Source organism: Notamacropus eugenii, chromosome 5, assembly GCF_028372415.1.
Source record: "Notamacropus eugenii isolate mMacEug1 chromosome 5, mMacEug1.pri_v2, whole genome shotgun sequence".
Lineage (NCBI taxonomy): Eukaryota > Metazoa > Chordata > Mammalia > Diprotodontia > Macropodidae > Notamacropus > Notamacropus eugenii.
The window spans coordinates 427,227,965-427,253,533 of NC_092876.1; the positions used below are offsets into that span (position 1 = coordinate 427,227,965).

The 25,569-nt window shown below is 39.9% G+C and overlaps 1 protein-coding gene and 1 long non-coding RNA gene across 3 annotated transcripts; one reads left to right on the plus strand and one right to left on the minus strand.

Annotated features, from left to right (window-relative positions):
* LOC140507123 (uncharacterized) lies at positions 1–8,495 on the minus strand. The gene is made up of 2 exons (XR_011968201.1): positions 8,248–8,495; positions 1–499 (listed from the first exon to the last, which is right to left on the minus strand). It is a non-coding gene; the product is annotated as an uncharacterized lncRNA (long non-coding RNA).
* MIS18A (MIS18 kinetochore protein A) lies at positions 8,455–24,694 on the plus strand. 2 transcript variants are annotated; one of them, XM_072615093.1, is made up of 5 exons: positions 8,455–8,947; positions 11,211–11,277; positions 17,540–17,662; positions 21,064–21,160; positions 24,149–24,694. In XM_072615093.1, the coding sequence occupies exons 1-5, from the start codon at positions 8,455–8,457 to the stop codon at positions 24,227–24,229; spliced, it is 861 nt and encodes a 286-aa protein (XP_072471194.1). In that variant the 3' UTR covers positions 24,230–24,694. The 2 variants fall into 2 exon arrangements, with proteins under 2 accessions (XP_072471194.1, XP_072471195.1); XM_072615094.1 differs by having other exon boundaries at positions 11,214–11,277.
* The last annotated feature ends 875 nt before the right edge of the window (positions 24,695–25,569 follow it).

Sequence of the window (25,569 nt, forward strand, 5' to 3'; positions counted from 1 at the left end):
TTTTTCTGGGTAATTAGTAATCAATTTATTAATTAGGTCAGCAATCTCAGTAACCTAAGGTTACTGATGCAACAGAAGGTTGTGAATCACCTTAAATCCCTTCTGAAAGGGAGCTTCCCTGACAAATGAAACTCAGCCTGATTGGTAGACTTTTAATAAGGTGGTAAGTCTTCAGTTTCTATTGCTGGGAACAGGGCTTGATCATGAGCAGCCTCAAGACATCTCCGGACAAGGCCATTCCCATCCTGACCTCTCCGGCTAGTTTTCTCCTTTGTGAGCTGGGTTCCCCAACACTCTAATAAAGGGGATCTGGGACTGAAGTTCTTCCTTCAGGCAAAGACTCACACACAGTGGATTCTATTTATACTCTAAATAGAAATTAGTTTCCCAGTTGGGTGGAGTCCACCCAACCTAATGAATTAAGATGTGCCTAGGGGGCTAGTAGCAATCTCATCACTCAGTCAGGCCCTTCAGAGACTGATCTTTTCAGGAGTGGCACCTTAACAGAAATAAAAATAAAAAGGTGGTTACAAGTTAATACCTAGTTGTTAATATAATATTGTAATATTAATTTATCTCACTCTTTTATATCAAAAACATTCTCATCTAAATAAGAGATTAAGGGAATTACAAAAAGATAAAATAGATAATTTGATTTCTTGAAACTGAAAAGTTTCTGCACAGATAATATTAATACATCTAGGAAAAGAAGGGAAGTAATTGAATGGGGAAAAAATTTTATACCAAATTTCTCTGATAAGGGTTTAGTAACCAAGATATGTAAATACTAAACATATGTGACATTAATAGCCATTCCCCAATGCATAAATGGTCAAGGGATATGAACAAAGATTTCTCAAAAGAAGAACCAGTATTCATAATTACATAAAAATGCTCCAAATCACTAATAATAAGAGAAAATAAAATCAAAACAACTTTGAGATTTTACCTCACACCCTGCAAATTGGCAAAAATGACAAAAACCGGTAACAATCAATGTTGATGGGATTATGGAAACATGGGTACACTAATGGTTCCTTGTTGTCCTTCATGCTCAGAGGACTAAACTGACATCACTATGTTGGAGTTGATGGGGTACAGGCTCTGGGAACCCCCTTGAACTCTTCTTGAAATCTTCCCACTTGTTTTGGCTTTTCATGCCCAAATCTGTTCCCCTTAACCCAGCCTAACCCGCCACCATCTGTTATCTCCAAGTAGCTTTCAGCTACTTCTCACCCTTAATCCCATTCTCCTAGTTCCTGGAGTCTGACCTCTAGTTACCCTAGTCTACAGACCACCCCCATCAAGACACCCCCAAAGCCCTCCTCTAGTCACCCCAGACCACTTGACCACTCCTAGATCCCTCCTACAGTCTTTCTGTATATAAGAGCCCCTCCATAAAGGGGCTCGAAATCATTCTAGTCCACTTGTCAATACAAGCATCACAAATGCTCAGATTTCTTAAGTTTGGCCAATATGGTAGATTTTAAAGAAACTTTGTTTTTCTTTGGCTGTAAGAAGGTTTGAGTCGAATTCAATCGAGAAAGACCCAGCATGTCAGTATTTTGGGGTCCTAAGTACCCCTAAACCTCAACAAGGTCAAAGGACATTCTCAGCCTGGGATGGGATCCTTCTGGTTCAGTTTCCCCACTGTGTTCCTATGAAAAGGAATGTTTTCCCACTTGACTATTTCTGAATCTGATTATAAAGTTTATATGATATCTAATTAGGTCCTTGCTTTTTATCTATATGGCATGTTTCTATAATCAAAACAGATAGTTTAAGTTGTAAGCACAATGCAAGTAGTGGAATCTTGCTATTTTCAATTAACTGGGTAAATGAGTACTGTGGTATGGTCTTGTGAAAGATAAAATCCCTGAGAACGCTCTTTCTGAATATAATGGGAATGATTCGGTAAAGAAATGGAAACCCAAGTATAAATGTGATGTTGAATCATTGTTCCATAGAACAAGATTGGGTTTTAAGGTTAACTATAATAGTATGGAATTGTTGAGAACCCAAAGAAAGCAACTTGCTGGGTCCTGCTCAAATCAATTCAACCCAAACCTTCTTTCAACCAAAGAGGGTCAAAGTTTATTGAGATTTCTCAACCTTGGATGGACTTTTAGGGAATCTGAGCATTTGTAATGCTAAAACAAGATATATCTTATCTACAGGGGGACTCTGGGGAAGGAGTCTGGGGAGGCCTCAGGCAGTATGGGGGTTCCAGGAATGGTGGGAGTGGCCAGTAACCTGAAGAATTGGATTGAGAGGGCACGGTGATAGAGAAAGTTTATGGGCCTCTAGAAAGTCAGTTCACGTGGGACAAGTTGAGGTTTTCCAGCGCCCTTTTAGATAAATAGGATTAAAACTCTTTGGGGGCAATGGACAAAGGTCTCAACTTGGAATAAAGTCTTTACATGTTACAAAGAACAATTGTATAAATACAATTCACTGAATCAAGTTACTGAGACTAAATCAAAGATATCTTTAGTTTGGGGAAAAGAATTTCAGTCTAAGTTTCTTAGAGGTAGGCAAACTCTGGTAATATTTGGCATTGATGGAAAAGTTAAATGTTTCTGTTTTGATTTGAATTCATATCATGAACATAAGTTGAAGTTAGTGTTTGAGCTTATCATATATGTAGCTCATTCTTTTAGGTTGAGCAGGGTTAGAAAGGGATAGAGTAGTTTGGGAAACAGATGTAAATCTATTAGAGCAATAACTTATGGTTTTAATGGTAAATATGATTTTATGATTATTGTTTAAACAGGAACTAGAACATGTATAGAAAAGCATGCAAGCTACTTAAGACTTGCTTCAAAAGATGTTCCTTAGCCCACGTGTTTTCTTCAAGTGGCAATTGCATTGTCATGAGTCTGTCATTCACTCCTTTTGGGAAGCATATGAGCTTGTTGACTAGATTAGTTTTGATTAAGAAACCTGCATCAGCTTTATGCCACCCTCTTTTGCTGAGGCCACAGCAGAAAAACATGTATTCAGCTCTGACTTTGGTAAGCTGGCCATCATTTGCCAGTCTTGTTTCACTCAGAGCTATTACTGGGGTGCAGTACCTGCTAAATTCTATTGAAACAAGAGCTGTTGATCTTTCAGGTCTACTGGATTTCATGTTGTCTATAAGACTGTGCACATTCCATGTACTGATTGTGAGTGGAATCATTTTTGCAAAAGTTTTTGTACATTTTTTGCATGTTTTTCAAATGCACAGTAGGATTCCCACCTGCTACAGTAAGGAGGCCAAGGCTGGGTGAAACAGACAATTTTTAGGGAACCTTTTGAAGCACCTTTTCCATATCCTTAAAATGCTGTTCAAACACCTAGGGGCTGGAGAATCCCACTGCTGCTTCAGTCGAGTGAGAAGACCCTATGGCCTAGTCCACCTGTGTAGCAGGGTTGTGATTACAACTCCCAGTGTATCTGCACTTGGTGCTTCATTACTTGCCTATAGCTACAGAACTCTGAGGTAGGTGAAAATGGCGAAAATGGCTTGGATGATTTCTTTTGACTCATGCATATGAGGGTGTTCTGCCCAAAGGAAGGTAAATTTTGATGGCCTAAACCTACCTAGTTAACTTGGAGGTTTACTGCCTAAATTTCTTTCTCAAAGACTATGCCTTATATCCAATTCACTCTGGATCTCATCCAACAACAATAAATTGCCCCAGCAACCCTGAGGGTCTTCCCCTTCCACTTTTTTTTTTAATTAAAGGGGCCATCCCCTGACTCAGTTCTTAAAGAGGCCTATTCACTGAATGGGCATTACTTCACTCCAAATGAGAACCTGAAAAGGTCTTAGCATAAAAAGGTCAGGGTCTCCCATTGCATCCTGGGCTATTTCCTGTCATTCTGATGAATATCTGGCCACTGGATCCCGATGGCTCTGGAGGAGAAAATGAAGCCGGTGACCTTGCAGTCCTCCCTCACTCAAATCAAAGTCAACTGCAAGTCATGTAATCATGTCCCTGTTGTCATGGTCTTCTTCAAGAACGAAGGACAAACACAACTTGTAAGAAATACATCTTTTTCATAGAGCCCAGGAGGGGAGAATATACATATACATACATACATGCATATATATACATATATCTGTATGTGTATATCTGTACATCATGTATGGAAATTGTGAGACACATATGCCCATCACCTACTGATTTTGTGTGTCACCTTCCTCAGTGAATAAATAAGCAGCAAAATTTCTCTGTAGCCTGTGCTGGCTTATTGGGGCAGTAGTAAGGACTTAAAAAATTCTCCCAATACCATCTCCCATCTCTATCCTATCAGGGCCCTAATGTTCTTCTCTTCTTATAGTTTTCTTATTCTGTTCTCCTGGGGTGTAGAGTCTGTGCCCTGTAGGATACTCCAGTGGGATTCCTAGACCTGCTTCTTTCTGTAGTTCAGTTCCCAACTGTCAGAGATAACTTTTTGCCAGAGGTGACTCCATTGCCAGAGTTCCTTCAGTTTCAACTGACTTCTGGTATATGAGTAGAAAAACAGCAGCAGCAAAAGCTGATCCAAGTTCCCAAGTTTCCCACTTGTTTTGACTTTTACCCATTGGGGGGCTGTGAAGAAAAACAGGATACTTGGGAGTACCAAATGTTGGAGACACTTTCTAACTCCAATTTTGCAAATATTTGCAAATATTTCAGCATTAGAGATGTTTATAGCTACTAGTGGGTGTAGCTGAATCTAGGGACTTCAACGTGACCGGGAATTCCTGGGTTTGGGGCATGCCTACAGATTGGTTAGGGGTTGGAGAAGCCATAGATGTGCAGTCCACATGGTAGTCATTTGAAGATATTTTATACGACTCTTTTTGATTCTGTGATAATGAATACATTACTCCATACAGTTAAACCATGCTCCTGTGATGAATCCGTTGAAATATAATAGGGAAGCTAAGAGGGAGGAGTTTTCTTAATGCACAGGAGCTGAGCTAGATTTTAATTGAATTAATCTACTCTGACCATCTCCCTAAACTAACGAGATGAGCAGTGGCCACCTACAAAATGAGCGGAACTGGGAGACAAAGGTAGCAGTTCTCTGAGAACCATATTGAGCATGGCAGTTCCCCCAAGGATGGTGTGACTATAGGGATTCTCAGTGTCTAGTTCTTACTGTACAACAGGAGGATCAAGCTGGGGCCCTGCCCTGCCTCAAACTTCTAATAGCTCTGAGTAGGAGACAGGAAGCAGGTGAAAGTGAACTAAGACTAGCCCAAAGCTGATAAAGAGGAGGCTTGGAAGAGGAAGGAGAACAGGTAGCCAAAACAAGTATTAGCTTGCCAACAAAAGTTCTTGGATGGAGAGATGTTTAACCCAAGTCCGAGTGAGCCCTCACGAGTGAGCACACGTGTGTGTGTGTATTATGTGCACTTATGTTTATATAAGCGTACATATGTATGTCTGCATATATAAAAGTACATACACATATATGTCATCCCAGTGCTAAAGTCCTTTGGTATGAGGCTAGAGGAGAGAAGAAATTTGTTCTCTCTGAGCTTGAGAGTCTCTTCAGGTTGCTGGGAATCTTTTCAGGCTCTTTGGGTTCTGTAGTTATATCAGGCACTTCTGATTTCCAGCTTTTTTTTTTTGAGAAATGAAGGATGATGCCAATCTCACTTAAGCTTGCTAAAGGAAAAGACTCTGAGAAGACATGAGAGGAGGTGGCAGTCTCTATCATGTCCCTGTCCTCCTAGCTTGCAACAATGGAGAATTCGAGGAGTTTCCATTTGTATAACTCCTCCTATGTATTCTCTGATTTCTGTTTTGCTACCAAATTGGATAAATGGATTTCTTTGCTAATTGCTATGTGTGTTCATTGGGGAACTGGTATTTAGTGGGAAAGGGTCAAACCTTGGATGTAAAACTTGGGGTCCTCCTCCTTTCCCCATAATGGAACAGTGATCAGAAGTTTGGCTTGAACCTGAAAACCACATCCTCTAGATTAACAAAATTTAAGGAAACCTAGCTTCTTACTCCCCTCTGGGGAGAGCAGTGGTCAGCTTCTGGCCCAAAATTCCTGCTTTCTCTCCTGATAGAAATTAAAGTTTCCCTTGGAGAAGAGTGTAGGGAGATGAGACTAGAGTTGTCTATTTTGCCTCCCTTTGAGCCATAAAATGACACCTCCATGCTACATATGGGGGAAAGCCATCCTCGGAAAATATGTGTATATATACATATAAGTATATGTACACATACTTACACATGCTCTGGTAAGTCTTTCTATGCCATGAGACCAACTAACCTCTGGTCTGTGTATATAACTATAGAAAAGATAGACTGTCAGGTCCTTGAAAGTAAGGACCATTTTATTACTTATTTCTTGTGCCCAGCACAGTCCTGGAACACAGAAGGTATTTCGTAAATGCTTATTTATTGACAACAAAAGCTAACTGGACTGGAATTCAGGAAACTTGAGTTTTATTCCTAGTTCTGCCAGCAAATAACTATAACTTAAGAATAATTTGCATTTATATAAGGCTTAATGATAGTGAAGAGCACTCTATGTATATTATCTCATTTGGTCTTCACAGGGTGATACTACTAAACCCACACAGATAAGGAAACTCAGGCTGAGAGACTTGCCTACATTCTGAGTTCCCCACCTTACTTGAACTAAAATTACTTAATTGCCAATTCTAATGGCCTTTTTTCAGTCCTCCTGCTTGACTTCTCAGCAGCTGATGACACAGTTGATAATCCTCTTCTCTCTTCCTTCTGGGTTTTTGTGCCACCAATCTATCCTGGTTCTCCCATCAGTCTGACCCCTCTGTTTGGAGGTCTCATTCTCCTTTTCTGGTTCTCCTTTCAGGTCACTCCTACTAACTCTTCAATGTGCCACAAGGCTCTGTTCGGGTCTTCTCTTCTCCCTCTATATCATCTCACTTGTTAACGTCATCATTTCCCCAGATTCAGTTATCATTGTTATGCAGATGATTCTTAAATGTACCTTTCTTTTCTCTCTCCTAACCTTTAGCCTTGCATCTCCAATGGCCATCACAAACTGGATTCCATAGATATTTCAAACTCAACATGTCTAAAACTGAACTCATTATTTTTCCTTCAAAATTCTCCCCTCTTCTCTATTTCCCTATTACTATCAAGGGCACCTACATTTTCCCAGCCCAGGTTCTCAACCTACGGTGTCATCTTTGACTTTTCACCCTCTCTCACCTCTCATATCCAATCTTTGTCAAGGCCTGTTATTCTCCTTCCTCAACACTTCTCATACATACCCCCTTTTTTCCTTCTCCACTGGAATTCCTATGGTACAGAGCCTCATGACCTCCCCCTTGGGCTACTGCAATAGTCCAGTGGTTGGTCTCCCTGTTTCAAATCTCCCCTCCTTTACGTCCATCCTTCCCTCACCAGCCAAAGTGATCTTTCTCAACTCCAGTGGCTCCCTATAACTTCCAGCATCAAATATAAAATCCACAGGTCTTCATAACCTGAACCCCTCCTACCATTCCAATCTTTTTAGACCCCACAACTTACCCTGTGATCCGGACACACTGGCCTCACTGTTCCTCCAAGGCATTCCTCCCAACTCCTGCATTTTCACTCATTCCCCAAGTCTAGAATTTTCTCCCTCATCTCCTTTCTCGACTTCCTTCCACTGGAGATGGCCCAGGATGTAATGGGAGACTGGCCTTTTCAGGTTCTCCCTTTGAGGAAAGTAACTCATTCGGTGAATAGGAGTCAAGGATGGCTCCTTGAATTAGAAAAAAAACCATCAAGCTGGGAGGGAAAGACCCTCAGGGTTGCAGTTCCAAAGAGTTACCACAGACAAGGATCTAAGCCAGGAGGGCCCAAAATACAGCCATTAAGTGGAGCCTGGAGGTCCAAAGTATGAGCTTCAGGGAGAACTAGGTTGGAGGACAGACAGACAGACAGATGAAACGGAAGGAAGGAAGGAGGAAAGAAGGGAAGAGACGCCTGGCCAAAATACCCCAAGTTAACAGATTCACCTTCAGTCCCGGCCAACGTCCTGCCTTCCACAAGAAGCCCTCCCCAGGAGACGACCCCCAAGGGCTGGGTTCTCCCCCTTCCCGGGGGCTGTTTGCACGTGGCACGCCTGGGAGCCCGAGCTTCTCCAGGGCAGAGGTGGTCCCTGGCATTCCTAGAGCTCAGCACAGTGCCTAGCACGCAGCAGGCGCTTAATAAATGCTTGTCGACCTGAGGTTCTTTCAATCAATCAATTACCAATCAACACTAATTAAGTGCTTACTATAGGCCTAAACGCCTACTCCAGCGCATATTCTGTGATGTTTAACATCTGCAGGGACAATTCCAGGAAGAGGCCACCCTTTAGTGAGGAAGGGAGAAGCCCGAGGAGCTAATTTGGAATTAGCGCAGGAGAGCGGACCCCGCTTTTTCTTCTGAAGTTGGAGAAGGAAACGCGGAGCTCCGACCCAAGCGTACGGAGTTCTGAGGCATGCGCAATGAGGACAAGAAGAATCCTATTCCCCTCCCCCCACAGCAGGGGTTTGAGGCGGAAGCGAGCCCTAGACAGCTTCCGCTCTTCCCCCGCCGGCTCCGCCCCCGCGCTCCTCTTTTCCCCGCCCCCGGCCCCGCCTTCCTCCAGGCACGCATGCGCTCCCGCGTCTTCGACGCCCCCGCTCTCCTCCTTGGCAGCGCGAGAGCGGGCAGTTTGAAAGCAATGGCAGAATCGGATCCCTTGGAGACTACCTTCCAAAGGTCCTTACACATTCAGAAGCTAAAGGCCCGAGATGTCACGGAGAAGGACGTCCTGCGGTGCATGCAGAAGCAGTCCAAGATCATTAACGGCCCCGGAACTGGCAGTGACCTGGATGCGCGGCGGCAGGAGATGCCGTGCGTCTTCCTGTGCTCTCGCTGCCAGCGGCCCCTGGGGGACTCCATGAGCTGGGAGGGCACGGACTTTGACGGCAACTGCATCTTCCTGAACGGTGAGAGCGAGGGGGAAGGGGGTGTGGCTAAGGAGAGGGCCGAGGGGGAGAGCATGGGGGAGGGGCCAGGGAGAGAGCCGAGGGGGAGGGGCTAAAGGGAGGGGCCAGGGAGAGAGCCGAGGGGGAGGGGCCAGGAGGAGAGACCAGGGGGGAGAGAGCAGAGGGGGCGGGGCCAGAGAGGGGGCAGGGGGGAGAGAGCAGAGGGGGCGGGGCCAGAGAGAGGGGCCAGAGGGAGCGCAGAGGGGGCGGGGCCAGAGAGGGGGCGGGGCCAAGGAGAGGGGAGGTGCTCAAGACGCTTTAAAAACACTTTATTTTTCCCAAATTACATGTAAAAAAATATTTTAACATTTAAAAAAAGTTTTGAATTCCAAACTCTATCCCTCCCTTCCTCTCTCCTTCCCCCCTCCCTGAGAAGGTAAGCAGATACAGGTTATACACGTGCAATAGCTTGGGGAACCCCCATGTCTCTTAACCTCTCTGTTTCGATTTCCTTTAATATAAAATGGGGATAATTACAGCTCTTAGGATTGCTTTGAGGATCAAGTGAGAATAATTGTCCAGCACTTAGCACAGTCTTATCATTATTATTATTATTAGATAACACGTGTGAAAAAGGGAGCAGACCTGAAATATCAGGGATGCTTGTGATGGTGGTGACGGTGTGACTTTGGGCGTGTCACTTCCTTCTCTGGACCTCGGTTTTCTGTAAATTATAAGAGTAGGCTAGGAATCTAGGTAGTCTGTGAGGTCTCTTCCAGGTCTGCCTAGGAACCTGTCTGTCACCACAGTCCTGTGAGGTTGCTCCTTGTTTAAAGATGAGGAAGTCAGCCTTGGATATTTACCTGTGAGGACCACCTGGGCAGGTCAGGTAACCTCCCTCAGCCTCATTTTCATCATCCTTAAAACGGGGACTGACCCCTACCTCTTAGGGTTGTAGTGAGGATCATTTGCAAACCCAATGACTGACCTTTGGCAAGTTCCTTCCTCTCTCAAATTAGATGATTGGACTAAATCAGGTTGGGTTGACTCTTTTTTGAGTCCTGGACACTTTTTGCGGTCACAAAGCCTATGAACTTTTCAGTATAAGGTTTTTAAATGCCTAAAAGTAAATACATAGGATAATCAAGGAATTCAATTATGTTGAAACACAGTTATCAAAATATTCCAGAAAAGTTCATAGACCACAGATTAAGAACCCAATGGACGAGATTTATGATGTCCTTTCCAATAGTTGATATGCTATCTATCCTTAGTTTAAAGATGAAGAAAAAACCTCAGAGTAGACTTGTTCCCACAAGTGTTTGGCTAATGAATAGCTTAGGTCTGCTGATCAACGCCCTCTTCAGTGCATTGTGCTGTCATATCGTTCTCTTGGGTTCTCGTAGTTGAGAGGATCCATGCTGGACCATTTGTATATGATATTTGTTTATTCACAAACTAAATTTTTGAGTTAATTTGAGAGCTACTAGTAGTTACATTAATAGTATTTTATTATGACAGTGCAGTTACTTAAAAATGACTTTCGGTGAATAATTTATTTCAAAGGACTCTATTTAGTCATTTATTTCAGAAGCATCAAGAAATAAAAAAAAAAACACCCCAAACTGTTATGTGCCTGTTTTGTGCAGAGCACTGTGCTGGATAGGCTGGTGCCTGTCCTCAGTCTAATAAGGAGATAGGATACCAACACGGATGCTATGGGATATAGTAGATTATATAGTCACGTTAGACCAGGTACTCAAGTTTGGTACTAGTTAAAGTACTACTTCAGCATTAACTCTGAGCTATGTTGAGATGATGCTGGTATAATATTTTGTTGGAGATATGCCAACGCTATATAGTAGATCTAGTGTAACTGATATAAACGGCCCTCAGAATATTTTTAAATATAAAACATTTTTCTCTGCAGGAATTGTCAACTTTATGAAATTTATGGGAAGAATGTTTTGAAAAATACTGTATGAAGTCTTAATAAAGAAGACAGAAGACTAAATTATGAAACCAAGTGGGGGCCATGTCCTTGTAACCCAAAAACATCATGTTACAGACATTTATAGTAATCCACTTTGTCGTGTTGTCTAAGAAAATGATTGTGCTATGCTTGGTGCTGTTACGCTAATAACAATCTTTGCAAATTGAATTCTGAACAAGTTTCTTATTTGTGAAATGAAGACGTTGGATTAGATGAACTATTATATCTTGCCTAGCTCTAAAAATTCTATGAGAACTTCAATAACCAGCATTTACCTTTTTCTCATTCTAGCAGTCTCACCTAATGTTTATGTGGATAAGGAACAGAAGCTATCCACTCGAAAAAACGAATATGGCTGGTAAGATGAAAGTTAAATAATTATCCATGTTTGATACTTAATTCACCAAAATTTTTTAAACGTGCAGGCCACTGTGATAGGTACTAGGCATTCAAAGAAAAAATGAAAAATTTTCTGCTCTGAAATCCCTTAATATGCTGCTGGAGCAATATAATAATTACACACACAAAGTAATTAATTTGAGGAGGGGAGAGAGCATTGACAACTTCCAGGAAGAGGAAAGGTTTCATGGGGGAGGTTATACCTGAATTAATTTTAAAAACAAAATTTTTTTTCTTTATTATGAACTTATATTTTCATATGCAAGAACAGAAAAGGAAATGTATATGAAACTGAATCTCTGTGAAGTATAGCTTGACTTTTTAAAAGTGTAATACTTAATTGTGGTAGTATCAACACCATCCTCCTTGTATGTCCCTTCTTAACTTCTGCTCTTTTCTGTGTATATTTTAAATGTTTCATTTTATTTTCTTTCTTTTTTTGGCATTACTATACTATCCCTCTAAACCCTCATAATTCGCCTTTCCTCTTATTTCTTCCTTTCTTATAGCACAGTAGTCCATTACATTCATATACAATAACTTGTTCAGCCATCCCCCAGTTGATGAATACTCTCCTTAATCTTCAGTTCCTTGTTGCTATAGAAGGAGCTGCTATAAATATTTTTGTACATATAAGTCCTTTTTCCTCTTTCTTGAATTGCTTTGCCATTTAGACCTAGTAACAGTATTGGTGGGTCAAATAGTATGCACTTAGTAGCTTTTTGGGCATAGTGTCAAATTGCTATGCAGAATGACTTGAACAGTTCACAGCTCTTACCAACAATGCGTTAATGTGCCTGTTTTCTATCAGCCCATCCAACATTTTCCATTTATGGCAGTTTTGCCAGTCTGATAGATTTGAGGTGGAACCTCACAGTTAATTTAATTGGCAATTCTCTACTTATTAATTATTTGGAATATTTTTCATATGGCTATTGATAACTTGGATATCTTCCTTTGATAACTGCTTGTTCATATCTTTACCGTTTATCAGTTGGAGAATGGCTCTTATTCTTAAGAATTTGAATCATTTTCTTCCCATATCTTGGAAAGGAAGCCTTTATCAAAGAAATTTGCGGCAAAGTTTTTCCCCCCTAGTTATTGGTTTCCCTTCTAATTTTAACTGCATTGATTTTGTTTCTGCAAAACTTTTATATAATCAAAATTGTTCATTTTTTTTTTTGTAATCTTCTCCATCCCCTGTTCAGCGATGGGCTTTCTCCTTGTTCATAGATATGATATGAAAGGTACTTTCTTCTTTGCTTGTCTAATTTTTTATGTTAAGGCATTTTGTATCTAGATCACATAACCATTGGAAGCTTATATTGGTATTGGTTGGAGATGTTGGTCTTCACCTAATTTCTACCAGACCATTGTCCAATTTTTCAGGTAGTTTTTGTCATAAAGTGAGTCTTTACCCCCAGTAGTTGAGGGTTGGTTTTTTACTTGCCTGTTTATGTATTATATCTAATCTCTTCCACAAATAGTGCTCTGTTTTTTTAACCACTACCAAGTCAGCTTGATAATTGTTGCTTTGTCATATAGTTTTAGATCTGGTACTGCTATGTCCCCTTATTCCGTTTTTTTCTTGTACTTCCCTTTAGATTCTTGATCTTTTTCTTCCTTCAGAAGAATGTTGTTATTATCTTATTTAACACTATAAAGATTTCCTTTTGTAGTTTGATTGGTATGACACTAAATTTAGGTATTATTGTTATTTTTATTATATTGGTTTTGCCTACACGTGAGCAGTTAATATTCCTTCAATTATATTTTGGTCTGTATTTCCATAAAGAGTGTTTTTTGCAGATGATATGATAGTTTATATAGAGAACCCTAAAAATTCAACTAAAAAATTATTTGAAACAATAAGTTCCACAAAATTGCAGGAAATAAAATAAACACGCATAAGCCATTACTTTTGTCCATTTCAGATAAGAATGAATTTCATTAGATGCCCCCTCCTCAGTCCCATCTATCATGTTCATGTATTCTTTTGGGGGTGCCCAGTTATAAGAAGTAGTACATTTCTCTCCTTCTATCCTCATTTATTCCTCAGTTAATTCCTTTTTTCCTCCCTTTTCTTCCCTCTTGTGACATATAGGGGACAACCAAAACCTACTTAGGGCCTGTCTTAGCTATCTTAGCTCTTTTGTAAAGTCAGTGAGATTCTGGGTGTGGGGACATTTCATTTTTCTCCAGCTATTAGCATGTACATACTTCCTCCTTTAGCCACCTCCAATTGTTTGAATTTATTTACCTTTTCTGGCTCTTGCCTTTGTACTTCAAAGATTCTGCCCAGCTGTAGTCTTTTCATTGAGAGTGCTTAAAACCCCTCTCTTTTCTTAAAAGTTCTATTTTCTCCCCAGTAGGAGTATGCTTATTTTTTGCAGGGTAAGTTATTCTTGGTGATAAGCCCTTGTCTTATGGCTTTTGGGGTATTATATTCCAATATTTTCTCTCCTTTCTAGTAGTTTGAGCTGGGTGGTGCATTGGATAGAGTTCAGGGCCTGAAGTCAGGAAGACATGAGTTCATATCCAGCTCAAAATGGCTAATAAGTTGTATGGCACTAGGTAGATCACTTAACCTTTCTTTGTCTCAGTTTCCTTATCTGTAAAAAGAAATAATAACAGTACCTACCTCAGGTAGGGTCCTCATGTGAGGATCAAATGAAATAATTGTAAAGCACTTAGCACAGTGCCTGGTACATAGTAAGTGCTATCTAACTCTTGGCTATTATTGTTTATTATGGGCCAGGCACTGTGCTAAGTCCTGGGGATACAAAAAGAGGCAAAAGACAGTCCCTGTCCCCAAGGAGCTTACAGTGTACTAGCTGTGTGACCCTAGGCAAGTCACTTAACCTCTGTCAACCTCAGATTTCTCAACTGAAATGCAGATAATAGCACCTTGTGAGGATTAACTGAGACAGTATTTTTAAAGTGCTGTGCAAACCTTAAAGCAGTATAGAAATGTTAGCTAGTATTATTATCTCAAATATGGCTTCTTCATATTTGTACTTTTTCTTCCTGGCTGCTTGCACTGTTTTTTTCTTTTACCTAGAAGCTCTGGCTTCTGATGTTTACAATTTGGGGTTTTCTTAGGATGGATTCTTTTATATTTTCACTTGTCTTTTTTTTCTGATAGATCCGGAGAATTTTCTTATATGATTTCTTGAAAGATGGTATCCAGGTTTTTTGTTTGCCATAGTTTTCAAGGAATTTGATAATCCATTATTTCTTTTTCAGGTTAATTATTTTTTTCTGTCTCACATGCTCTTCTGGGTTTTTTTTTCAGCCTTTTGATTTTGTTTTTATTTCTTGTTTACTGGTTGCATTATTTTGTTTTGTGTGCTCTCCATTATGTTTTTTAGGAAGTTTACTTCTTGAGTAAGATTTTCAATTTTGTGTTTTAGGTCACTTATTCTTCCAGTTTTTTCCTTAAGAGTTCTAGTTTAATATTTTATTTTTTGTTTAATTTTTTATGACCACTTTTGGAGGCCTTCTGACTAAATAATTAATTTCTGTTTCTATTTTTTATGCACTTAACCTTTTCTTTTGGGTTAACCTTTTTGTTATCTCTTGAACCACATTTTTTCATCGTGCTCTGGGTTTTCTTCTGTTCCCTCCCCCCACCCCCAGCTAGTTTCTAAATTGAGACTTTGTGCTAGGGACTTTCTCTTCTTCATACTGTATTTAATTATTGTGGAGAAAGCCCTGTTTGTTTTTGTGCTCCCTGTAGTTTAGATCCCGCTGGCTTCAGGCCTTGAGCACTGACTGCTTCCTCTATAGTGCCCTTCTGCATGTTTTAGGCTTTATGAAATTAGACTGGTTTTGAGGCCCCTGTTCAGATCACTCACAAGCTACTAGCCCTGCGTGATTGAGCTTATCTCAGGTCCTTCTAATGAGTCCTGTCTCAGAGTGCTCACAGAATTACTGAATGCCTGCAGACTTCAGACCTTTTACCTTTGCCTGCTCTCCTTTTGAGACTCTGCTCTGAACCATGGTAGACTTTTTGACTTCTTAGACAGTCCTGAACTGGATGGAGGAATGACTGCTATTTTTCTTTGGTGTTCCTGATTACTGATCTTTCTGGTGTCCTTTTAAATGTATTTGCTGCAGTCTGTGTAGGAGAGCTATGCTTCTCTTTGATCTTTTATATTGCCATCTTAGCCAGAAGCTCTGAACTAAGTCTTGAAGAAAGCTAAGGATTCTGAGAGGCAGAGATGAGATGAGAATTCTAGGCATGGGGAATATAGGTTTCCCAGAAGTGGGGGGGTTGGAGTATTCAATATGATTTAAACAAACAGTGAATTATGGGGCATACCATGAGATAAAGTTGGTGATATGGGTTTCTCCAAATTTAGGAGTTTGTATTTTATCCTATACGCAATAGGGATCCATTGAAGGCTTTTGCTTGGGGGTGTGACATGGTGTGAAGGGTGGATTGGAGAACGAGACAGACTGGAAGCAGGGAGGCTATTATTAACATTCAGGTGAGAGAGATGATGACAACCTTTACTTGAAGATCTTAGCAATTATGTCTAAAGCTTAACTAACTGTATTTTGTGGCTTTGACAGCAGCAGCAACTTTTTTTAATGTTGGGATTTAGGGTTGGGTTAGCAAACATTGACTGAAACTCTAGTTTTCTTGATGGCAGAAGCCAAGTTAAAGAGTGTTGAAGTGTAGCTGATATCTCTGCTATTCTTTCTTACTGATGAAGGGAGATACACTATTAATATTCCCGCAGGGATGCTGTGGAAAAAACTGAATGGATCCATTTATCTCTTTGTAAACCAGCTCCCTCAGCTCCCATTCCTTGTTAATCTGCCTTGGAGACTATCTCTCACCACCTATTGTTGAATTCTTCAGTTAGTAGGATCCGAAATGATTTTACTGTGCTGGATTTTACTATATGAGTTTATAAATGCTGAGGGAATGCCAGGCCTAGAGGCCTGAGGGCTACCGGAGTCTTACCTTACCTATCGCAGGTCTTCGGCTGGCCAAACCGGATAAACGTATGAGAGAAGAGACTTTCCAGAGTCGAACAAGGGTTAGGCTTTATTCAGGGTCTTGGTTACATGTGCAGGGGGAACTCTTCCTTAGGAGAGAGAGAAATCTCCCAAGGAGGCAAAGATCTTACAGTAAGAGAATGGAAGCGGAAATGGAAGTGGGGAGAGAGGGGAGAGGGAAGAAAGAAGAGAGGAGAGAGGGAAGAGGGGCCTTCTGTCCTCTAAGGGCCCCCCAGCGCTAAGAGCGCCTTCAGGCTTTCCTGACCCTACTTAAGCTCTCCTGCCGCATAGTTTGCACCTGAATACCGTGCCTGTTAGACAACAATAGGTGTGCTCAGACCCGGCCAATCTCGAGGGCGGGAATGCTCTCTCCCAGCATGTTTCCCACGGGAAGAGGTGGAAATGCACGAGATAGCCTGGTCTCACACCTCAATTCCCTGCTGTTCCCTGGGGGGCCTCATGAGAACTCTAAGGTTTAGAAGTCCTCACTTTTACCTGCCCGAGACTGTCCACATGGAACTGAGCTTACACCCCCAACAAGGGAATATGGATTAAATGGGACATCAAAGTTGGGTAAGGTTAGTTAAAGAAGACATACTGTAAAGGATGTTTGATATTGATGGAGGTAGTAGTGAGAGACATGGAATGACAAAGGAGTGAGGAGAATGAAATGGACATAGGTACAAAATAGAGAACTAGGAGACTTTTAATTGTGTGTAATAATATAAATTTGGTTAGAGTAAGGGGGAGTACAGAATCATTTAAACATTTAAGTGCTTACTATGTGCAAACTGCTTTGCTAAAAAGTGGGGCAACTAATTAAAATCCCTAGAATCCTTCAAGCTTAACTAAAATACTATTTTCTACATGAGGCCTTTCCTGATCCTCTTAGTTGCTGATGCCCCTCCCCCTGAAATTACTTCTTATTTACTGTATGTTTATATATGTAGTATATTGTGTATGACATACAGATACATACACACACACAAACACATCACACATCCTTGGTATTCCAAAAGAATTTGTTTGTATTTAATGTGTATATGTGTTACTTAAGAAAGCTTATTGATGTTTGATTGATTGTTGTGATCATTGTAGCATGTTTGAAGAACTTTACTTTTGAAGAATAGTTTATGGTTTTATAGCAGTTGAAATCTTTTTAAAGATCCTGAACAAGTACAGTCTTTTCTAAAGCAATGATTTTTCTTTAGCATGATTGAGACTTTGAGTTGTAATGGATGTTCACTGAATATTGGCCAGATATACAGATGTACACCCAGACATCTTGATTATAAGCGAGACTTGTTTTGCTTCGATGTTTCATCAGTTGATGGGTAAGTCTATTTTATTACATGTTACACTAAAGATTGATCCTTGGAAAATAAAAGGATGTAAAATAAATTTGTATTTACATGCAGTTTTCACTTTATGAAAATTTGCCTTACCACTGGTGGCAGAGGCAGCTTCTGGTGCAGCCTCACCAAGGGTCCTCCAGTTTCCTACTGGTGGTAGGGGCTGCAGAGGTGCAGATGGGGTGGGATCATGCAAAGCCTTCCTGGGGAAAGTTAAGTTAGAACTGACTGTAGTTTGGTTCCTGTTGCAAAGGCAAAAGTAATTTATTAAAGTTGACTCTAATCTTCTTCCCCTGTGAAACTGTTGAAGCTGTACATGATTTGTCAAAAGGGACAATTAATCAAATTGAACAGATGTTAATGACTTTAGAGATATGTAGGCTTCCTTTTCTTTTGAGAATATTGTAATTTGCATACTTTTATTTACTTAGATGTGTTGTCAATTTGGTTTTCAACTTTGTACAGTGTGGAAGGCATACATCTAACCCCCTGTTGTCTTTCTACTTGCCATACAACACATTGCAGGGCCACAACCCTGTGAGTTATACTTGGAGAAGGCAAGTTTATTGGAATCTTAGCATAAGCAAAGCATAATTAGTAGTATAAACCTGCTACCAAAAGAATCATGTGAATGCTGATATAGCAGTTAATTTTTAAGTTTGGGTATTCAAGTGTTGCACTTGAATTTTTTAGGTTTTTTTTGTCCAGAAGAACACTTGGAAACTGAACCTCAAAAAATGAAAACCCAATTTTTGTTGAGAGAGTGGAGGAGAGAAGAATTGACCAAAAAGGGAGATATTTTTAGCTCATTTTGGACCATACTAACCCAGTCAAGCACATGGAGAACCAATATAAACAAAGACTCCCAATGTAATTTAAATAGAATTTGTCACAATGATCCTAAACAGTATGGGATACCCAGATACTTCTGAAAACAGTATGGGAGACCAGCCAAGATGGCAGTGTAGGATAATCACTCCAGCAAAGATCTCAGACAAGCACCAGATGGGATTGTGATTGGAAATCTCAGAAAAAACCACAGTGGGTCATCTTTCTAGTACAAGATCACAGATTTGATCCATAAGCAAGTGATGAGGGCAGGAAATGAGGAATAGGAGTGGGTCAGGATCTTGGATCGTGATCCCAGGAACAGAACAGGTCCATAGCTTTGACACCAGAGAGGGAATTAAGATCTTAGTCCAGCACTGGGGTACAGGAAATGCTGCCCTGTCACTTAACCTACAGGGGGGAACTTGGACCCAGATCCTAGGTGAAATTTGGCACTGCAGCACTGTCTGTCACTAATCCAGGGGGTCTCTCAGAGTCAGACTTCAGGAAAAGAACAAGGCTGTAGCACTATCACTCGGACTCTGGAGAAGGGAGAATAAAAGTAAATAGAAATATGTTGCTCTGAACCTGTAGAACCTGCCTACCAGTTGACAGGAGTTGGGGTTAGCAGCTACCTCCTGGAGCTCTACTTAAGGGCAAATCTGCTCTTGTGTTGCTTACACCCAAACTGTATTTTGGAAAATGGAAAGCCAGGAGGACAGGGAACAGATCATGCCCTTGACTAGACCACTTAGGATCCTCTGAAAGTTTGCAGTTTTATAGCTTTAGCCACCTCTGCTTGAAGAATCCAGCACAAAATGTTCAGGGGATGTAACTGCAAACCACCATATAAGACAAGCCAGCACTATCCAAGGTTATGATCCATCAGAAGTGCATAGAGCCTAACCAGTAATAAAGAATGATTTCCATATAATCAAAATAGAATTTGTAGAGAAGATCCTAAATAACATAAGACACAGATATTCTTGAAGAAGAGTATGGCAGTGGATTAACTATTGATACCTATCCTAGACCCAGTGATGTCTGTCTCAGAGTTGCTCAAGAAGCATAGAAGAGCCAAGAAATATTTCTTGGCTTGCAGAAAGAAAAGATAAAGGGGCAGAATATCCAAAAAGCTTCTCTCTTCAATTCAAGGAAGAAGAATGAAGTCAGAAGTCTCCAAAAAGCCTGATAGTTTAGACTGGAACATGAACTTAGTAATATTCTTTCTTGCTGGGATCCAATCTGACTCCTTGACTTCTCTTTCAAAAGCAGAGCAGTATGAATTAACCTTTTATGAATTAACCCCTGCTGAAGGTCAGTGACAGTGGTGCCCCCTTTTTATGGAAAGGATCACTTTTGAAGCAGGGCAATTCTGCCCTGTTAATGGATATAAAACTCCCTCTGTTAAGACTTACTGGAGACCAGTTTTGAATCAAGGGACTCTGCCTGATTCATTTTTTAAAAATCTGTTCATCCTTATTTTACAATACTTACCCTCCCCAGTATTCTCCTTCCTCTTCCATCTCCCAGAGAAAAAACCCTTATAATAAATGATAAAAAAGGAAAAAAAAAACAGTTCAGTCATCCATAGCCCCTTACCTCTGTAAAGAAATAAGGTGAGGTGTTTTTCCATACTTCTTCCTGCTGTAGTTGTGCCTTCAGTCCTTGACATGTTGTAGACCACTTCCTGAGACCTATTATCTTGGCCAGAATTGAAGAATGGAAGGGATGCTCTTTTCTTCCATCTCTTCTCCCACTCCGTCCAAAGTGTCCTCTCTTTTCCCATTCAAAGAGCTGGAAGATATTTTGGTATCAGTTGCTGACTCAGTTATTTCCTGAGGTATCGTCTGAGCTTACAGACTCCTAACAAGTAGTTACATCTGACCTTATAAAATAGAAACTAGGGCTTTATTATTTGCATTACTGAAAAAGACATGGATTTTTCTTTTAAAAAGGTTTCTTTCACTATCATTCCTTCAACATGGAAGTTTTTATTTATAGAACATCATTTGACAGATTGGAAAACAAAATTTAGAACCGAAAATTGAGATTGCATTACAATGAAAAGGTTTGAATGTCTATGTGATCTGAGATGTCTTTGAGATCTGCAATTTTCAGACAAAATTAATACCCTACTAAAGTTCAGTTTATATTCCTTTTTAAGAAGAAGCTATTTTCTGTACAGTGTACCCTTGAAGTTGACTTTCTCCTGAAACTTTGAAAAATGACCTTTTAAAAATCCTTTACTTTGACACAGATACTTTGAATGAATTGTTTTAATTGATCAATTTTATTTATTTCCAATAATATGTTTTTCAGATTTTAAGAAAATAAAACATAAACCAACCTGGATAGAGTTATATTAGCCAGAAAAAGAATATTTTCTGGTTCAATGTCCAGGGTGCTTGTAATGGCAGAACTGGTCCCTGGTTTTCCTTCAGTGATAATAGAATGCTGAGAGGTAGAGCATTGTGCTTTCAGCTTTAATGTTCACATTCACTATTTTGTTCATATTTTACCTTTATGTACATTATAACCATGCTCTATGTCAGTTATGTTCTAGGTTCTGCAGAAAATGAAGCTGTGCCTGAGACTGAAGAGCCTGTAACTCTTGATAAGCAAGACGTCATGGAAAGTGTTTTAAAGAAGGTAATCAGTTTCCTTGACAAGTCTTATTTCTGTGCATATGGAAGTCTTTATGTTAAACTAACAAATAATCTCCAGAAAATGATGATCTTCCTTACCAAGTTCACTGTTTTGATGTATAAACCCACATTCATAACTGATGTATGGGTTGTTTCATTTTAGTTTGTTATGAAGCTCTATCAAGAGTAAAATGGTTGATATTTTTCCTCCTACATTGTGCTGCTGTGTGATGGGAAAAATGAATTATGCACTGGATTTCCTGCTCTTTTTGTCACTATAACTTGAAAATTTCAGGTTCATTGATTTCGTAGTTCATAATTCTTTGGAGTTTAGTTTTGTTTTAAAAATCATACAGACATAGGATTGAGTCTATGCAATGTTTGTCTTAACATTGGAATTGCTGCTATTATTATTTCAGAAGGCAGGGTTATTCTACAGCCAAATCTCTGTCATTTGGGTCAGATTATGAGAGGCAATGTGATATAATGAAAGAATGCTGGATTTGGAGTCATTAGTCACTAACAGTCAATGAACATTTATTAAGTTCTTACTCTATTCTGGGTACTGTGCTAAATCACTGGGGAGTCAAAGAAAGGGAAAAGACAGCCCCCAGCCTCCAGGACATTTCAGTCTTGTACGAGAAAACAGCACATGAAAAGAAGGTGAAAAGGGGTGGGGGGGCATTATGAAGCCCTGCACAGGTGGGTGAGAAATGATCTGCCATGTGAGTTTCAGAATTGGTTTTACCTTGCAGAATAAAGAGTTATTGGAGATTGTGAAATCCAGAGGTCAGGGTTAGGAAATGATAAGGTGAATTTCCTGAGCCCCCTCCTCAAAGAGAGGGTCTGGAAGCAGCTCCCATGTGGTGACCCCTCACCCTCTCCAGCCGGAGAAAAGGAAAGCCCCTAGGGACAGAGGGTCCTGAGGACCTGCCAATCAGACTCTGCCTTCAGTTCCACCTCCATTGCCTACTACCTGCCTGCTCTTGGACAAGTCACCTTAGCTTCCTCATCTGTGACACTGAGCCTGTTTATTTCAATAGATATTAAGGGCCAGTTGTGTCCGTGGGGATACGAAGATACAAAGTAATCACTTAGAACATGCGTGTACAAAGGCAGGTAAATGCAAGGGAGTTTTAGGAGGTGGGGGTGATGTGAGAACCAAGTAAAGAGTGAAAGCATTCATTCCAGGATTTGGGGATAGGCTGGGTAAATAGTGCTAGCATTTGTATAGCACTCACCATGTGCCAGTCGTCGTGCTAAGCGCTTTACAAATTTTATGTCGTCTGATCCTCATGGTAACTCTGGGAGGCAAGTGGTATTATCATTTACATTTTGCAGTTGAGGAAACTGCAGTAAACAGATGAACTGCTTTGTCTGAGGTCACTTAGCTAGTAAATGAGGACAGATTTGAACTCACGTCTTCTGTCTCCAGGCCAGTCCTCTGTCACCTGAACCTGTGGTGAATGCATGGAGGGTGGAGTTCCAGATTTGGGGAATATCTGGCTGGTAGTCTTAATTCTCAAGAACATAGAGTTTAGTAGGCTACTCTCAAGTGCTAAGTTGAATTCATTATTTTGCTCTAGTTGAAGGGATCCCAGTGAAAGTTTTTGAGCAGGGGAGTGACATGGTCAGAACTGTGTCTTACTAGGATTTTTTTGGTAGCTGTTTGAAGAAAAGATTAGTAGAGAAGACAGACACTGGAAGCAGGTAGTTCTGCAGAGAGGTGATGAGGACCATTTGACCAGAGAGGACACATGCAAGAGAGATTTTGGAGGGAGAATCAACAAATTAACAATGCATTCAGTGTGAGTGATGAGAGAAAGGAAATAGGGGTAATTGCAGTTCAGAACCTTTGAGACTGAAAGGATGGGAGTCCATTTGAGACAGAAATAGAGAAGTTTGGGGGAGGGATGGGTTTAGGGGAAAAGGTTGTGTGTTCTGTTTTAGACGCATGGACTAGATAATCCCTAAGGTTTTATTGTATGATTTTTGTTTGTGTGAATAGCCTAGTCCCTTATTTTTTTCCTCTTCCCTCTCTTCTTCCTCCTTTTTTCTTTGTATTTCTCCTTCCTTCCTTCCTTTTCTTCCTTCTCCCTTATTCCCTCTCCTCATATTTGGTCTACTTTCCATTATTTCACTGTTACAAAATTTCCATTAGAAAATTGAACAGGAAAAAAGGAAGATAGTTCAAAATTCTTCAGTTTCAGGTTATGATTTTAGGTTATCATCAGCAACACCAACACATTGAACTTAGATACTTTTTGCACCACTTACAAAAAAAACGAGTCTTTTCCTAATTTTGGTTGGTGATTTCTGCTAGGCTCTGTAGTTTAGTAAACAATTTACAGGAGAATCAACATCTGTTTTTATGAAGGTATATCACTTAATTTGAGAGAGCAGAAAGAAAGAATGGTTTTCTATTTCTGGTGCAGTAGAGCTCTGGAGCTTTGGAGCTCCAAAGTTCCAGTTTCAAATTGTAGGTATACTTCTTAATGACAAACATGGGTAAGTCACTTGGTTGACCTGAGCCAGTTTCTCATCTGTGAAGTGAGAGCGTTGGCATCTAAAGTCTGATGCTAAATCCTCTACTCCTATGAGAAACAAGCAAAAAACAATAACAACCAAAAACTGACATTGCTTTTCAGGACCTAATACAAATTTTTTAAAATGATTGAACTGAAATGTCCATGTATACTTTGAACTAAAGCAACATTTCATTTGTTTCAAGTTCTTGAAAAAGAATAAACAAGCTTTACTGTATAACTTACGCAGTATTACAAGGCTGTGCAGAATAGTACACAGTGATAAATTCTTGAAAAACACAAACAAAGCTTTTCTATATCTTCAGCAGAGTCTGATGGGAGCTTCACATTTAAGGAAAATATCTTTACTTCAGTACATTTTTTTCCTTATTATAGAATAGAGTTAGACTTACAGATATAATTTTATCATATTTTTCTTATAATTTTTTTTCTAATTTATCCAACAGCTGCAAGTTATCATGCATGGATTGGAGCTAAGAGTGTCCCTGGTTGAATCAGTTGTTTCAGGTCTTTGTTCCACAACATGAAAGAAATTTCACTTTTTTTTACTACTACTTTTTTTCCCTTTGTATGTATTATAATTTGTTGGTGTACCATTTTAGCAGGCGTTATAAAGTGCTCAAGGTAATTTTATCTCCAAGTTATATTTAAATGAAAAAAGCTTAATTTGTTTTATAACTATTAATATTATTTTATAACTGTTAATTATGGGATAAAAGTTTCTCTTTTCTGAATTACAATGCTAAAATTATGTTTATAAAATGTCACTTCCAAAAACCTCTAAAGTGTGGTGTTTAAGAGTTCATTATGGATTCCTCAACCCTCTTTTCTTCTTTGTGTCATTTTTATATTCCTTGACCTCATCTTCCTTACACTTTTTGTTTTCTGTTCATTGTTAACAGCTGACTGTTAGCTTGTTTGGGGTAGGGGGAAGCATGTTATAGAAAAATCAAGTCCAACTATTGTCATGAACAAATAAATTCCTTATGACAGCTTTTGAGTACTTTGGTCAAAATTTAAGATTAGTTGGAACTTAGATTTTTTTCTTCTGATATGTTAGAATGTTCTCTGGAATTTACATTATGAAAATTTAAAATCCTTAGTCTTGTGTAGAACATTGATTAAATTATGTATCATTGCCATTTAAAAATAGGTGGAAACTTATGCTCACAGACTTAAGTGTAGGAGGATGAGCAGAAATCCTCGTCAGAAGATATTTGCTAATCACTTTCCATGTGCAGAGTGCTGCATTAGCCAACGTTACTGCCAAATTAAGGCCCCTGAGGTATTAGTACAATTGTCTGATTAATGAAGATTCTTCTTTGCCTGAAGAAAGTCCAAAAAGAGGGAAACCCTGCCCACTCTATTTATTCTTTCCTGTTCTTTCCAGCTAGGAGAATGGCTTTTCATAGAATTATAGAATTTCAGAATTGGAATGAATCTTGGAGTCATTCTTTCCACTGCCCTGGTTCGTGCCCTTTTCACTTCATTCTTGGACTATTGTAATAACCTGTTAATTAGTCTGCCTCTACTCCAGGCCATCCTTCATTCAGCCACCAAAGTGATTTTCCTAAAGTGAATGTCTGATCACATCACTCCCTTGATAAATTCCATTGGCTCCTTATTGCCTCCACAATCACATACAGAATCCTGTGTTTGACTTTCTAATTACCCCCTCTGCTCCACTCACTTTTTCAGTCTTTTTACACTTCACCGTCATCTTACGCATGCTCTTGATTCTAGTGACACTGGCCTCTGTCAGGTTCCCTGAACATGACACTCCTTATCTAGGCTATAGGTATTTTTCCACGCTGTCTTCTATGCCTGAATGCTCATCTCCATGTGCTGACTTCCTGACTTCCTTCAA